At 48.7% G+C, this 16011-nt stretch overlaps 1 protein-coding gene across 1 annotated transcript in view; it reads left to right on the forward strand.

Annotated features, from left to right (window-relative positions):
- The window catches only part of MFSD13A (major facilitator superfamily domain containing 13A), a 39551-nt gene that overhangs the window by 8111 nt on the left and 15429 nt on the right, over positions 1-16011 (forward strand). The window contains exons 2-3 of the mRNA XM_033943809.1: positions 6517-6596; positions 8264-8710. Coding sequence (XP_033799700.1) covers positions 6517-6596; positions 8264-8710 — 527 coding nt within the window. The remainder of the gene's footprint in view (positions 1-6516; positions 6597-8263; positions 8711-16011) is intronic.

The raw sequence follows: 16011 nt of genomic DNA on the forward strand, positions 1-16011 counted from the left end.
CTCAACGTCGGGAGACACTGGTAAATCTGAGCCGCCGGACCTTGAGCCTGACCTCCGTCTCGGCGCAACAAATGATGACGCTCCTGGGCCATATGGCCTCTACCGTCCATGTCACTCCGTTCGCACGTCTTCATCTGCGATTACCACAGTGGACGTTGGCCTCACAATGGCGTCAAGATCGGGACCCGATCACCCACCCTGTGACAGTGACTCCTTCCTTGCGAAGATCGCTCCATTGGTGGGCCGACTCTTCGAATCTTTCCAAAGGTTTACTATTTCTCGCCCCTACGCATCACAAGGTCCTAACCACGGACTCGTCGGAGTACGCTTGGGGGGCTCATCTAGATGGTCTCCGCACTCAAGGTCTGTGGTCAGCAGAGGATCGTTGCTGCCACATCAGCGTGCTGGAACTTCGGGCCATTTACCTCGCCGCGGTGGCCTTTCAACACCTGCTTCACGACCGGGTGGTTCTCGTCCGCACGGACAACCAGGTGGCGATGTACTACGTAAACAAGCAAGGAGGGACAGGGGTCCTGGTCCCTCTGTCAGGAAGCTCTGCGTCTCTGGAAGTGGGCAATCTCCCAAAACATCTTCCTGCGAGCGGTTTACATACAAGGAGAACAAAACTGTCTGGCGGACCGGCTCAGCCGCCTCCTCCAGTCACACGAGTGGTCCCTGCATGCTCAGGTCCTACGCCAGATATTCGACAGGTGGGGGACCCCCCAGATATATCTTTTCGCCTCCCCGACAACCAAAAACTGCCTCTTTTCTGTTCAAGGATTTACTCCCCGGAATGTCTCGAGGCCGATGCCTTCCTCCTCGATTGGGAGGGAAGATTCCTCTATGCGTTCCCACCCTTCCCTCTGATCCTGAGGACACTGGTTCATCTGAAATCGGTGCGGGCCACTCTGATCTTGATCGCTCCTCGGTGGCCCCGCCAGCCTTGGTTTTCCCTACTACTTCAACTCAGTGTCAGGGAACCCCTACTTCTGCCTGTATTTCCCTCTCTGCTATCTCAGAGTCGAGGCTCACTGTTACATCCCAATCTTCAGTCTCTTCATCTGACTGCTTGGTTCCTTTCCCCCTGACCTCTCCCCCACTATCACAGTCGGTCAGGGAGGTATTGGAGGCTTCTAGGAAACTATCGACTAGACTCTGTTATTCCCAGAAATGGACTAGATTCTCGTCCTGGTGCTCCTCCCACCGCCAGGACCCAATGACAGTCCCCGTGCCTTTGGTTCTGGAGTATTTGCTTCAATTGTCCCACTCAGGCCTGAAGACAACTTCCATTCGCGTGCATCTTAGTGCAATCGTGGCCTTTCATCAGCCCCTGGAAAGGAAGGCTCTTTCGCTTCATCCCTTGGTCTCTCGTTTCATGAAAGGTCTTTTGAATGTTCACCCTCCCATCAAACCTCCCCCTGTGGTTTGGGATCTAAACGTCGTCCTGGCTCAACTGATGAAACCCCCCTTTGAGCCTATGGATAAGTGTCATCTGAAGTTTCTCACTTGGAAAGTGATCTTCTTGCTGGCCCTCACATCTGCTCGGAGGGTTAGTGAACTACAGGCTCTGGTGGCGGATCCGCCCTTCACGGTTTTTCACCATGACAAGGTAGTCCTCCGCACTCACCCTAAATTCTTGCCTAAGGTAGTATCTGATTTTCATCTCAACCAGTCCATTGTTCTGCCTGTATTTTTTCCCAAGCCCCACTCTCATCCTGGAGAGGTGGCGCTTCACACCCTTGACTGTAAGAGAGCGCTGGCCTTCTACCTCCAACGCACTCAAGCTCACCGGAAAGTTCCTCAATTGTTTTTATCGTTTGACCCCAATCGATTGGGGCACCCAGTTTCCAAGCGCACCTTGTCAAACTGGTTGGCTGCTTGTATTTCTTTTTGCTACGCTCAGGCTGGCCTCGCGCTACACGGTCGAGTCACAGGGCATAAAGTCCGAGCGATGGCAGCTTCGGTAGCTTTCCTCAGGTCTACGCCTATTGAGGATATCTGCAAGGCTGCCACCTGGTCTTCGGTTCATACCTTCACCTCCCACTACTGCCTGGATACATTGTCCAGGAACGATGGCCGGTTCGGCCAATCGGTATTACGTAATCTGTTTTCTTAAATTGCCAACTTCCCTCCACCCCTTCGTTATTAGCTTGGAGGTCACCCACATGTGAGAATATCATGCCTGCTTGTCCTGGGATAAAGCACAGTTACTTACCGTAACAGGTGTTATCCAGGGACAGCAGGCATATATTCTCACTACCCGCCCACCTCCCCGGGGTTGGCTACTTTGCTGGATATGTGAACTGGAGACCACGAGGAGGGGATGCGCCCTCTAGTGGAGCAGGAGGCACACATGCGTGGTGCAGCACTGCAAACTTGAATCTTCAATCAAGTTTGCTTGAAATGCTGTCCGCATCGGGGCTCCGTAGATGACGTCACCCACATGTGAGAATATATGCCTGCTGTCCCTGGATAACACCTGTTACGGTAAGTAACTGTGCTGTTCAGACATCTTATAAAAAAAATAGAAATAATAATAATAACTTTATTTTTCTATACTGCCATAGTCAGATGACTTCTAGGCGGTTCACATCGAAAGAAGGCTGGGCATTGAGCGAATTACAAATGCATGAGGGGAATGTTACAGAAGAAAAGGGTTGTAGGGGAGGGAATGTAAGAGGGGTTGAAAGGGGGAGGGAAAGTAAGAGGGGTAGGAATTGCCTGAAGATTGCTTCGGGTTTGTAGGGGGAAAAAGCGTAGTGAGCGCGGATTGGTCTGTTTAGGTGATGAATTTGTCAAACATTTGTCAAATATGTATCAAATATATATAATATTCAGCATAATATACATAATTAATTAATTAATATATTCAATTTTCTATACCGTTCTCATATTCAGCATAAAATCATAATGGCAGCCCTTCCCCCTCCTGGTGCATCCTGGACGCACTGGAAGGGACTTAAGGTCCTGATTGGCTCAAGCGCCTAAGATCCCTCCTCTAGGGGAGGGGTTTTAGGTGCCTGAGCCAATCGGGGCCTTAGGCTCCTCCTAGTACATCACCAGCACCTGAGCCAATCAGGACCTAAGATCCCTTCCAGTGCATTCAGGATGCACTGGGAGGGGGAAGGACCGCCATTTTGAAGAGGTGGCCCTTCAAAGCAGGAGGGAGTGGGCATCTCTCCTTCCTGATTTTCAATGAAAGGTATGGGGGGGAGTGTCATGGTGGTGGGTTCTTGAGCTGGGGGGGTCTGATCTGAACCTCCACTAGACCACCAGGATTTTGTGGGAGGGGTTGGGGAGATCAGAAGGTGAGGGGGCATTGGGTGTCTGGGGTATTGGAGGGAAGGAAAGGTATATGGCAAGGGGTAAGAGAGGAAGGGAAGTGCCAGCACCCCCCACCAAGATGGCACCCGGAGTGGAGCGTCTCCACCCCCCCCCCCCCCAAACTACGCCACTGAGTGCAGCAGCAGAATGCTAGAAGTGACCGATCTTGGCCAGGTCCTAGAATCCAGCCAAAGATATGACAGGTGTGGTAGGAGCATGTCATGGGGCCAGCAAGAGGCAGTGCTGCTGCTCCTGCTGAAGGCATGGAGAGGAGGGTTGCTCAATGAGTTGGCGAGGCTGATTTTATTTATTTATTTATTTTAAACGGACTGATTCGAATCGGAAATCAGGCAGCACTAGTTCATATAGGGCACTAATGTGAAACATTGTGCCAGTTGAAACACTGTTATACATGCAGAATACCGGATACTGAAAGAGAAGAAATTCAGCTTCAACTATTTAGATTTTAAGGGCTAGATTCACTAAGCAAACCAATCGTGTACCGATCGGTTTGCGACCCGATTTTCCTCCAACCTGATTCACTAACCTCTGTGCCGATCCGATTCTGATCCATGCATGCAAAGTGGGAAGGACACGATTCACTAACAAAATTCAGGCACACCAACTGGGCTGGCCGATCCAAAAACAAGCTTATGCAAAAACCCTGCTCTCAGCCCCGATTCTCTTGCCTTTTTGCTGCCCTGCTCAACCCCTATACTCTCCTGCTCTGCCTCCTTTCCCTGCAGCGTGAGCCCGTGATTTTAACCTGGGTTAAAACCATGGGCTCATGAGTAAAAGCAAAGTAAAAAAAAAGTAAAAAATCACAGACAGCAAACGCATGCGCAGGCCATCTACAGACAAAGATGGTCTGCGCATGCGTCGGGATCGCTCAGTAGCTATTCGTGCGGTCAGTGGTGGGCATTCCTCCAGTCACAAAACTCCACCTCACAGTATTCAAGAAAGAGATATATGGCTGAATCCATCAACTTAGAACAGCCACCTCCAATATATTGCACATTCAGGGTTCAGATAAACAGTCTTCTTCAAATCATATCAGAAGTAAGACACCAAAAATATGGAATAATCCAATCATTTATTTTCTTCCATACAGCAGAGATACTAGCATGTCCCCGACGGGACCCGTTTCGCCCAAGAGGGCTTTTTCAAGGGTTCACAGTGGGCATTCTGCATAATACAAAAAAGATTTCATGTACAACATATCTTAAATTTTACAAGTTTATGAAAAAACAATATACCTCACTATCATCTTCTTATACCTTTTGAGCATTCCTCCAGTCGCCACAATTTGAATATTGTCCCGTCGTGAATTGGTCAGCCTGCCATGGATTGGACACGGATTGATCACGATTGGGCAGGTTAGTGAATCGGGCCCTAAGTGTCTGGCTTGCAGGCAATTATTGGATAAATTAACTGAACCTTCTATACCTTACCACCCCTACAAAGTTGCGCTAGTGGCTGGTCCTGCAGTAAGTGCCCCAAAGCCCATAAGGATTTAAAGGATTTGGGGGCTTTTGCTGTGTAATTTTTAGGCTCTCGTCTGTAAAATTTTCTTCTCTTGCTCAAGTTTCTTCTGCTTAATTCTGTAAATATATATCTGTATGTATGATCACGGACAACTTTAATGGCTTAGGGGTTCTTTTACTAAGTTACAGTACGCACTAACGCCTCCTTAAAGCAGCAAAATATGCCTTATTGTCAGGCATGCTCAGACGTCCTGCAACAATCTTTGCTTGTGCATGTGCTATGCACGTACTAAAAACTAAAATTTTGTTTTTAGCGCTGGGGGTAGAGAGTGTGCTTGTTCTGCGCGAATCGGTTAGCACAGCTATATTGCTGGATGCTTAGTGTGTGAGCCCTTACCACCTACTTAATGGGTGATGGCAATTAAAGGGGAAAACAGAAAACTCTGCCATTTTACCCCAGTGGAAAAAATGGCCTTTGCGGGTGGGAATAATAATAATAATTTATTTCTTATATACCGCCAAAGCCGTAGTAGTTCGAGGCGGTTTACAATAAAAAAGGACTGGACAATTGGCGAATATAGGTACAGTCAGAGAAAATAGGTACAACAAAGAAGGGCAGGACAATCTGCGTAAAGGTTCAATCCATGAATGTAGGTATAATAAAGGGGTACAATCGGTGAAAATAGGTATAACAGAGAGGGGGTTGGAAAGTCAGCGAAAATAAGTACAATCAGCAAATGAAGATACAGTTTAAATGGGTAAGCAGGATACAGGTGCGATAAAATGGGGCCATAGGTTGGGCACAGAGGTCTTAGGTTATAAATCGGTTAAATAGATTAGCTTTTAGTAGTTTCCTGAAGTTTAGGTAGGATGAAGCGCGTGAGATAATGTCGGCCAGCCAGTTATTAAGGTGACCTGCTTGGAAGGTGGGAGTTCTGTTCAGGTATCTTTTGTAATGGCAGGCCTTTAGAGTTGGATGGCTAAACAGAGGGGTTCTGCGTGTGGGTCTGGATGGGCGGTCTAAGATAAAATGGGGTACCAAGTATAAGGGGGGCCGAACCAAGGATGGATTTGAAACAGAAACAGGCGAACTTGAATTGCACTCTTTCTTCCAAGGGTAGCCAGTGGAGTTTTTGGTGTTAAGTGTTCCCATATTTTTAGTCCAAAGATCAGTCGGATTGCCGAGTTTTGGATGATTCGTAGTCTTTGAATGGTTTTTTTTGAAAGATCCCAAGTAATCTGCGTAAGAACTTGCCAAGGCCACTTTTTTTTTTTTTACTGCAGTTTGGTAAGAGGCCCGTTTATAATTTCATGTGCTGCCAAAGTAAACGATTTTACAGTAGATGGCAGACACCTGAATTATGAAACAACTCAAAACATAAAATTGCAGACCTATAAGTTAATCTATAATTTTTTAATCTAAAATAGGCTTTGGTGCCTGGAAGATTGGCATTGCATTGGCCTCTATCCAGTCTTTAGGATGGTCTGAGAACCTGTTGACGCTGCCACATAAAATAGTTGAAACCGTTCTGAAAACCAAAATAATTGGCCATATGGCTAGACATGGCCTTTTAGTGAAAGGACATCTTGCCTTTCCTGTCTTAGTAATAAAAGCTTGGGCCCCTTTGCACTTGATTGGGTGGGTGGGCAGGTCTGCTAAACGCACAGATATTTTACCTGGTGTATATCTTTTTTTTTCCTCCGTCAGACTGTATTTCTTATTTGGAATAGTCTAAACGACCCTCTCTTTGGTTGGCTGAGTGACCGTGTCTTTCTTAGTCCACAACAGTAAGTCTGGGTTTTTTTTCCTTCTGATTTTGCTCTATAGTTTCTTGATACACTGAGGGCTCCTTTTACGAAGGCGTGTTAGGGCCTTAACGTGTGGAATAGCGCACGCTAAAATGCCGCACGCGCTAGCCGCTACCACCTCCTCTTGAGCAGGCGGTAGTTTTTCGGCTATAGCGCACGTTAATCTGCTGCGTGCGCTAAAAACGCTAGCGTACATTCATAAAAGGAGCCCTGAATGTGAGCATATTCCTGTGAAAGGAGAGATGCAGGCAATGTGTTTGGCCTTGAAAGCTTTTGTAACTGGATAGTTCTGAGTAGTGCTGATTTGTTTGGCCTAATGGATCAATTTTTCGATTTACAATCATGCGTTCTTTCTTTTTTTTTGGGGGGGAGGGGGGGTCCAAACGTCCTGCTGGGTTTATTTTGTAGCCTCTTCACCCACCCCACCCTTTTTGTCCTCTCCAATCCCACGCTTGCGCTGTGGTTTAAACAAAACGAAAAAAAATGTTGCCTCTTTCTGTTAGGTCCTAGTTCATGCTTGCTGTCTAACACCAGCTCTGGCAGGACACACATTTCAAATTTAACATATTGTTATCACAAAATAGAAAATAACTTTTTTTTTTTTTTTTTTTTTAGTACCTTCCACTGCCATATCCAACATTTCTGTTTCTTTCCCACTGTGTACCATCTCTCTCTCCCCGCCTTGCACTCTGGGTCAAGCCTCTTTATTCCCCTCCATTCAGCACCTCTCCCTTCTTCCCCTCCTTTATTATATGCAAAATTTCTTTCTCTCTCCCTGCCCTCCACCCTATGTCCAACATTTCTCCCTCTCTCTTCTCCATGCATGTCTTCCTCCCCTCCACCAGATGCAGGATTTTTCCCTCTTACCCCTTTCTACATGTTTGTTGCATCTCTCCCTTCCTTTCCTCCACCCCATGTCCAACAATTCTTTATCTATCCCCCCCTCCAGTGTAGCAGCTTTCCATCCCTCCCTCCTTCCAATTCCCCTTTTTCAGCAGCTCCCCACTGACCACCCCCCTGTCCATGAGATTTGATATACTTTCGGGCCTCCCAAAGCAGCGAGGTGGTAGTGGTGGCTAGTTGGCAGAGGCAGCACTGTGAACAGACAGCTTGCAGTCTGCCCTGCTAGGATTTCCCTCTGCTGTGTCATCAGTGATGCAGCAGAGGGAAGGCCCCAGTGGGGCAGGCCACAAGCTGCTGCTTTAGGAGGCCTGGAAGTATGTCAGGTTTCGCAGGGGATTGGGGGGGTGTTGATCATTGAATCAGCAAGTCTGATTTTTTTTTCTGTTCGTCAAACGAATCGATTAGAATTAATTCACCAAAATAATGAATCAATTCAAATTGATGAACTGAGCAGCACTAGTTCTGAGTTTGATGGAAATATCATAACCATGGTGGCTAGTGTAAAGTTTTATAAAAGTAAATTTGTAAGAAAATATGAATTGGGTGACTTCAATTTAAACTCAAAGAATTACATACAGCTATATTTGGAAGTCAAAATGTATGGTTGGAGAATATGATGCTGCTGATAGGACAAATACATGCATTTGATCTGGAGCTTACTGGAGTGGAAATTGTGGCTTTTGCTACCAACATTTTATGATTAGATTCTTAAAGATTTGTTCCCTTTATTTTTCCCCCTGCAGGTCGGGCGTAGAGATCTCCTCTCCAGAAGTGGTTTTGAAGAGACTAAAGGCATTAAGTCAAAGTGGACCTTTCTTTGCCATTTCCTTCTTGGCCTTCTGGGTTTCTTGGGCCCACCCTGGTTTGCAGTTCCTCATCTGCCTCTGCCTCTATGACAGCTTTCTCACTCTCGTGGATCTCAACCACAATGCTCTGCTTGCCGACCTTGCTGTGTCTGCAAAAGAGAGGACTAGCCTCAATTTCTACTGCTCACTGTTTAATGCTGTGGGTTCCCTCTCAGTTTTTATGTCCTATGCTTTCTGGAACAAAGATGACTTTTTTTCATTTCGGATATTTTGTGTGCTGCTAGCTAGCTGTGCTGTGATTGGGTTTACTGTAGCAACATGGCTTCTGAGACAGCGATTTGAGATTGAAGCGAGAGTGAAATATGATGATTCTACTTTAAAGGAGTAAGTGGAACCCCAGGGCTTGGTACTGTTTTAGCAATCATATCATTGCCAGTGTGAAATGAAATACAGGGTGCCCTCAAAAACACTCCTTGATTTTAAATGGTTACTGACCAAAATGTATTGGAATATTCTTTCACCTTTGAGGCTACAGTTTCATCGACTCATAAAGTTTCATTTGGTATTACATACACTCGATGTGCGCCCCACTTGTTTCTCGGCAAACATCGATGCAATAATCAAGCTCGGACCAGACTCACCGAAGCATATCCGGCTTGATCGTATTTATAGTTTCAGCGATGCGTTCCTGCAGATCATCCATAGTTGTGGGTAGTGGAGGTATGTACACTCTGTCTTTCACGTAACCCCAAAGGAAAAAGTCACAAACAGTAATGTCCGGTGATCTCGGGGGCCACTTGAGAAACACTTGATCATTTTGTCGCGTTGTATTGTCTGGAGTTTCCCTTCATTCAAAAAAGACTCACCTCCTGTACATTATCGCCATGGAGATATTTAAACGTCTCTATCGTACCCCCTCTCTCCTGTTTTTCCTCCAGAAAAGAAATAAAGACTCTACTTTTCAAGAAATTCCTGCAAATGACTTAATACCGCTAGCTCCTTCCCACTTCCCAATACCTTCCCGATTCCCCAAAGCAACCTCATCTACTCCTCATCTCCTGTAGAAATTACCAGATATCTTCTTCATGTAATACGTTCTTTGTAATTCTTTTGTAATCCGCCTTGAACCGCAAGAAATCTCTAATGTAATGTAAGTACAGTGGTACATCGGTTTACGAGTGCACCGGTTTGCGAGTGTTTTGCAAGATGAGCAAAACATTCGCAAAATCGGCGCCTCGGAAACCGAGCATGGCTTGATTTACAAGCGCCCCCCCCACGATCCAGCACCCTCCCCCCCCCCCCCGCGATTCGGCACCCCCCCTGCCGCGATTGTGCACCCCCCACCGCTGCTTACTGTCATCTGGACAACGGCACCGGCGTGTCCTGTGCATTGGTGCCGGTGCCCGAAGATCGGTCGCCTCTTCTTGCTGGGCCTTGAGCATCTGCGCATGCTCAAGGCCTGCGAGTTCACGGAGAGAACGTGAACTCGCAGGCCTTGAGCATGTGCAGATGCTCAAGGCCCAGGAAAAAGAAGAGGCTGATCTTCCGGCACCAGCACCAACACACAGGACATGCCGGGTGCCGGTGCCCAGATGACAGTAAGCAGTGGTGGGGGGTGCACAATCGCGGCAGGGGGGGGTGCCGAATCGTTTGCAGTTTGGTAAGAGGCCCGTTTATAATTTCATGTGCTGCCAAAGTAAACGATTTTACAGTAGATGGCAGACACCGTGATGTCATCCGACAGCCCCGATGCGGACGTCTCACAAGCATACTTGCTTGAAGAAACTTCAGAAGTTTCGAGATGCCCGCACCGCGCATGCGCGAGTGCCTTCCCGCCCGATGCACCGGGCGTGTCTCCTCAGTTCTTTTCTTTCTGCGGAGCTGAGAAGTTTTGCTTCAACTCTCTGCGCTGAGTGAACCCTTGTTCTTGCCTTCTAGTGCTCGCGGTTTTGAGTTTATTTTCTCTTAATCGTGTGTTTTATTCTGTCGTTTTCTTATTTAAAAAAAAAAAAAATTTTTTTTCCCATGGATTCGACCGGGTCGGCCGCGTGGCTGGGGCCCCGCTGCTTCGATCTAGTGGTGGAGCTTTTTCGGCCTAAGTCCCGGCCTATTACCGGTTTTAAAAAGTGTATCAAGTGCCAGCGCGCGATTTCGTTGACGGACCCGCTTCGACGCTGTTTGCAGTGTCTCGGGCCTGATCATCTTCCGAAATCGTGCCAGCCTTGTTCCACTCTAACAGCACGTGCTTTCAAGCATCGCTGTTTCCTGTGGGAGTTGATGTTCGCTATGGAAGCTTCCAAGGAACCTTCGGCTTCGACCAGCGCTTCGCCTTCACCTGCGAAGTCGTCATCTACTCCTGCTGCATCGGGTCTTCTGAAAGCGGCCTCCTTCGTTCCGGTTTCGACCCCGCCTCCTGCTCCGGTGCCTTCTTCGGTCTCCTCAGATCAGGTACCTCCTCAGACCATTCCCCCGGTGGTTCTTAAGGTGCCTAAGGCTTCTAAGGCTAAGCACTCGACCACACGGGACCTCGAAGACCGTACAGGGGGTCCCACTTCGGGTGCGGCTCCCTCCTTGTCGGCTTCGCTGCGGTCGGCCCTGGAGGCCCGATTCATCGAGATCATGACTACCATGGGGCCCAAGTGGCTTGCCACAATCCAGCATGGGCATACGGAACCTCCTCGTGGGGGCGAGCCGCCCCCTCATCCTCCGCCTCGCCGTTCGCTCTCACTGTTAGGCGAAGAAGCTCGGCGTTTGGCTGAAAGTTCATCGAGGAGTGCTTCGCTTAGTGAAATGCCGCCTCTGGAACCCATCCCCATCTCGGAACGGGGCAATTGGGATCTGCCTCTGAGGAGTCGAAGCCCTGGGCGTCGTCCGGAGGATTTCTTCAGGAGCCCCTTGCCTGCCAAGCCGTCTCTCGACCCATGGCAGGCTGCTCGAGAGGCGTCGGCCCACCCTCCTCTTCGTTCTACGGCCTCCAGCCCTATATACTCGATGGAGGCCTCTGGGGAGCCCTCTGCGCGTCGTCGTTCCAGGTCCCCTTCGAGGAGGAGTGGGGGACACCGCTCTAGGCATTCTTCGAGGCATTCGTCCAGACATTCTACAGTCTCGCCTTAGCAGAAGCTTCCTCGTATGGTGTATTCAGCTTCGGATGTCTCGCCTCCTCCGGGCCCGGAGTTCGAGGATACCTTCAGATCATTCTCTCCTTGTAGATCCCAGGTCTCCTTGGATCAGGAGGCCTCTACTTCTTTGAGTCCTACTGTCTCAGCGTCCTGTGTTGGCGGACCAGCTGTCTTTTTCATCTTTTCTACGGCAGATGGCAAATGATCTCGACATCACCTTGGACTCGGGTTCCCGCTACTCCAAGGAGTACCTGGATACTATGCATCTGCCTCATCCTCCTGCTGAGTCTCTTCGCCTGCCTCTCCACAAGCTACTCGACCAGACCTTCATGCGCTGTTTTGAGACTCCGTACTCCATTCCTGCCGTTCCTGGCAAACTGGATGCCAGGTATCGCACGGTGCACCATAAAGGGTTTGAGGGCTCCCAACTCTCCCATCAATCCCTGCTGGTCGAGTCCTCCCTCAAGCGATCTCATCCGTCCCAGGTGTATGCTTCGGTACCCCCGGGCCGAGAGGGGAGGACCATGGATAAGTTCGGGAAGCGCATCTACCAGAACTCGATGATGGCTTCCCGAGTTCTCAATTACACCTTCCATTTTGCCACCTACTTGGAATTCTTCCTTCTGGTGCTTCGGAAGCTCATGCCTTACATCGACTCTCAAGCTCGTTTTGAGTACAAGGAGGTCGTCGCCTCGCTGTCCCAGCTGCGTCTTCAATTGATGCAATCCTCATATGATGCATTTGAGCTTTCGGCACGGGCTGCTGCCTGTTCCATGGCCATGCGTCGCTTGGCATGGCTTCGGACCATTGGCATGGACCCGAACCTCCAGGACAGGCTTGCCAACGTCCCGTGTGCAGGTGCGGATCTGTTTGATGAGTCCATTGAGACGGTGACGAAGAAGCTGTCGGACCATGAGAAGTCATTCCAGTTCATCCTTCGTCCGAAGCCTAAACCTGCTCAGTCTCGACCTTCTCGACCGCCCTTGATATACTAACGGCGTTACACTCCCAGGCAGGCTCCTGCTGTGAGGCAACCGGCGAAGAGACAGCCTCCGCAGAAGTCTCAACAAAAACCTCAGCCTTCTGCTGTTCCCAAGGCTCCTCAGCCTTTTTGACTCTCTGGTAGGGAGCATAACCAACACCGTTTGGCTATCCCCTGTCTTTCCAATTGGGGGTCGCCTCCATCATTTTTACCATAGATGGATGGCTATAACCACCGACCTTTGGGTCCTTACCATCATCAGGGAAGGATATTCTCTTCAGTTCCATCGGGTCCCCCGGACCATCCTCCAAGAGAGTATCCTTCCAACTTGACCCAGACCGCCCTTCTTCTTCAGGAAGCTCAGCCTTTGCTCCGGCTCCGGACCGTCGAGCCGGTCCCTGTGGACCAACACAACCGGGGGTTTTACTCCCGGTACTTCCTTGTTCCAAAGAAGACGGGCGACCTGCGTCCTATTCTGGACCTCAGGGTGCTCAACAAGTTCCTGGTCAAGGAGAGATTTCGCATGCTGACCCTAGCTTCTCTCTACCTCTCCTCGAGCAGAACGACTGGTTATGCTCTCTGGATCTAAAGGAGGCCTACACTCACATTCCCATTCATCCGGCCTCTCGCAAATTCCTCAAATTTCGGGTGGGACATCTGCATCTGCAGTATCAAGTGCTTCCTTTCGGCCTGTCCTCGTCTCCCAGAGTTTTCACCAAGTGTCTGGTGGTGGTGGCCGCTGCACTCCAGAACCATGGTCTTCAGGTGTTTCCCTACCTCGACGACTGGCTCATCAAAGCTGCCTCGGCTCCAGGGGTCATCTCGGCGACCCAAAAGACTATTTGGTTCCTGCAGAGTCTGGGGTTCGAGATCAACTTCCCAAAATCTCATCTGCAACCGACCCAGTCTCTTCCCTTCATCGGGGCGGTTCTTGATACTATCCAACTCCGAGCATTCCTTCCTCCACAGCGCCTGGATGCTCTGCTTCATCTCTGTCAGTCAGTGTCTTCTCGCCAGTCCATCTCAGCGAGACACATAATGGTTCTCCTGGGCCACATGGCTTCTACGGTTCATGTGACTCCTTTTGCCAGACTTCACCTCAGAATTCCTCAGTGGACCCTGGCTTCTCAATGGACACAGGTGTCAGATCCTTTGACTCGTCACATCCTGGTCACTCTTGCTCTTCAGCAGTCTCTACGTTGGTGGATGATCTCTTCAAATCTATCCAGAGGTTTGCTGTTTCACACTCCTCCCCACCAGAAGGTTCTCACGACCGATTCCTCGACCTATGCATGGGGGGCTCATCTGGACGGTCTTCGCACTCAAGGCTTCTGGACCAGTGTGGACCGGCTGTGCCATATCAATCTTCTGGAAATCAGGGCAATTTTCAATGCTCTTCAAGCTTTTCAACATCTGCTTCACGACCTGGTGGTCCTCATTCGCACGGACAACCAGGTCGCCATGTATGTCAACAAGCAGGGGGTCACGGGATCGGCCTCCCTCTGCCAGGAAGCTCTCAGAGTCTGGGATTGGGCGATTCGCCACAACACCTTCCTCAAAGCTGTCTACATAGTAACATAGTAACATAGTAGATGACGGCAGATAAAGACCCGAATGGTCCATCCAGTCTGCCCAACCTGATTCAATTTAAATTTTTTTTTTTTTTTCTTCTTAGCTATTTCTGGGCAAGAATCCAAAGCTTTACCCGGTACTGTGCTTGGGTTCCAACTGCCGAAATCTCTGTTAAGACTTACTCCAGCCCATCTACACCCTCCTAGCCATTGAAGCCCTCCCCTGCCCATCCTCCTCCAAACGGCCATACACAGACACAGACCGTACAAGCCTGCCCAGTAACTGGCCTAGTTCAATCTTTAATATTATTTTCTGATTCTAAATCTTCTGTGTTCATCCCACGCTTCTTTGAACTCAGTCACAGTTTTACTCTCCACCACCTCTCTCGGGAGCGCATTCCAGGCATCCACCACCCTCTCCGTAAAGTAGAATTTCCTAACATTGCCCCTGAATCTACCACCCCTCAACCTCAAATTATGTCCTCTGGTTTTACCATTTTCCTTTCTCTGGAAAAGATTTTGTTCTACGTTAATACCCTTTAAGTATTTGAACGTCTGAATCATATCTCCCCTGTCTCTCCTTTCCTCTAGGGTATACATATTCAGGGCTTCCAGTCTCTCCTCATACGTCTTCTGGCGCAAGCCTCCTATCATTTTCGTCGCCCTCCTCTGGACCGCCTCAAGTCTTCTTACGTCTTTCGCCAGATACGGTCTCCAAAACTGAACACAATACTCCAAGTGGGGCCTCACCAATGACCTGTACAGGGGCATCAACACCTTCTTCCTTCTACTGACTACGCCTCTCTTTATACAGCCCAGAATCCTTCTGGCAGCAGCCACTGCCTTGTCACACTGTTTTTTCGCCTTTAGATCTTCGGACACTATCACCCCAAGGTCCCTCTCCCCGTCCGTGCATATCAGCTTCTCTCCTCCCAGCATATACGGTTCCTTCCTATTATTAATCCCCAAATGCATTACTCTGCATTTCTTTGCATTGAATTTTAGTTGCCAGGCATTAGACCATTCCTCTAACTTTTGCAGATCCTTTTTCATATTTTCCACTCCCTCTTCGGTGTCTACTCTGTTACAAATCTTGGTATCATCTGCAAAAAGGCACACTTTTCCTTCTAACCCTTCAGCAATGTCACTTACATACATATTGAACAGGATTGGCCCCAGCACCGAACCCTGAGGGACTCCACTAGTCACCTTTCCTTCCTTCGAGCGACTTCCATTAACCACCACCCTCTGGCGTCTGTCCGACAGCCAGTTTCTGACCCAGTTCACCACTTTGGGTCCTAACTTCAGCCCTTCAAGTTTGTTCAACAGCCTCCTGTGAGGAACTGTATCAAAGGCTTTGCTGAAATCCAAGTAAATTACATCTAGCATATGTCCTCGATCCAGCTCTCTGGTCACCCAATCAAAAAATTCAATCAGGTTCGTTTGGCACGATTTACCTTTTGTAAAGCCATGTTGCCTCGGATCCTGTAACCCATTAGATTCAAGGAAATACACTATCCTTTCTTTCAGCAACACTTCCATTATTTTTCCAACAACTGAAGTGAGGCTCACTGGCCTGTAGTTTCCTGCTTCATCCCTGTGACCACTTTTATGAATAGGGACCACATCTGCTCTCCTCCAATCCCCAGGAATCACTCCCGTCTCCAGAGATTTGTTGAACAAGTCTTTAATAGGACTCGCCAGAACCTCTCTGAGCTCCCTTAGTATCCTGGGATGGATCCCGTCTGGTCCCATCGCTTTGTCCACCTTCAGTTTTTCAAGTTGCTCATAAACACCCTCCTCCGTGAACTGCGCAGAATCTACTCCATTTTCTCGTGTAACTTTGCCAGACAATCTCGGTCCTTCTCCAGGATTTTCTTCTGTGAACACAGAACAGAAGTTTTTGTTTAGCACATTTGCTTTCTCGTCATCACTCTCCACATATTTGTTCCCAGCATCTTTTAGCCTAGCAATTCCATTTTTTATCTTCCTCCTTTCACTAATATATCTGAA

The sequence above is a fragment of the Geotrypetes seraphini genome, chromosome 4 (genome assembly GCF_902459505.1).
Source record: "Geotrypetes seraphini chromosome 4, aGeoSer1.1, whole genome shotgun sequence".
NCBI classification, from domain to species: domain Eukaryota; kingdom Metazoa; phylum Chordata; class Amphibia; order Gymnophiona; family Dermophiidae; genus Geotrypetes; species Geotrypetes seraphini.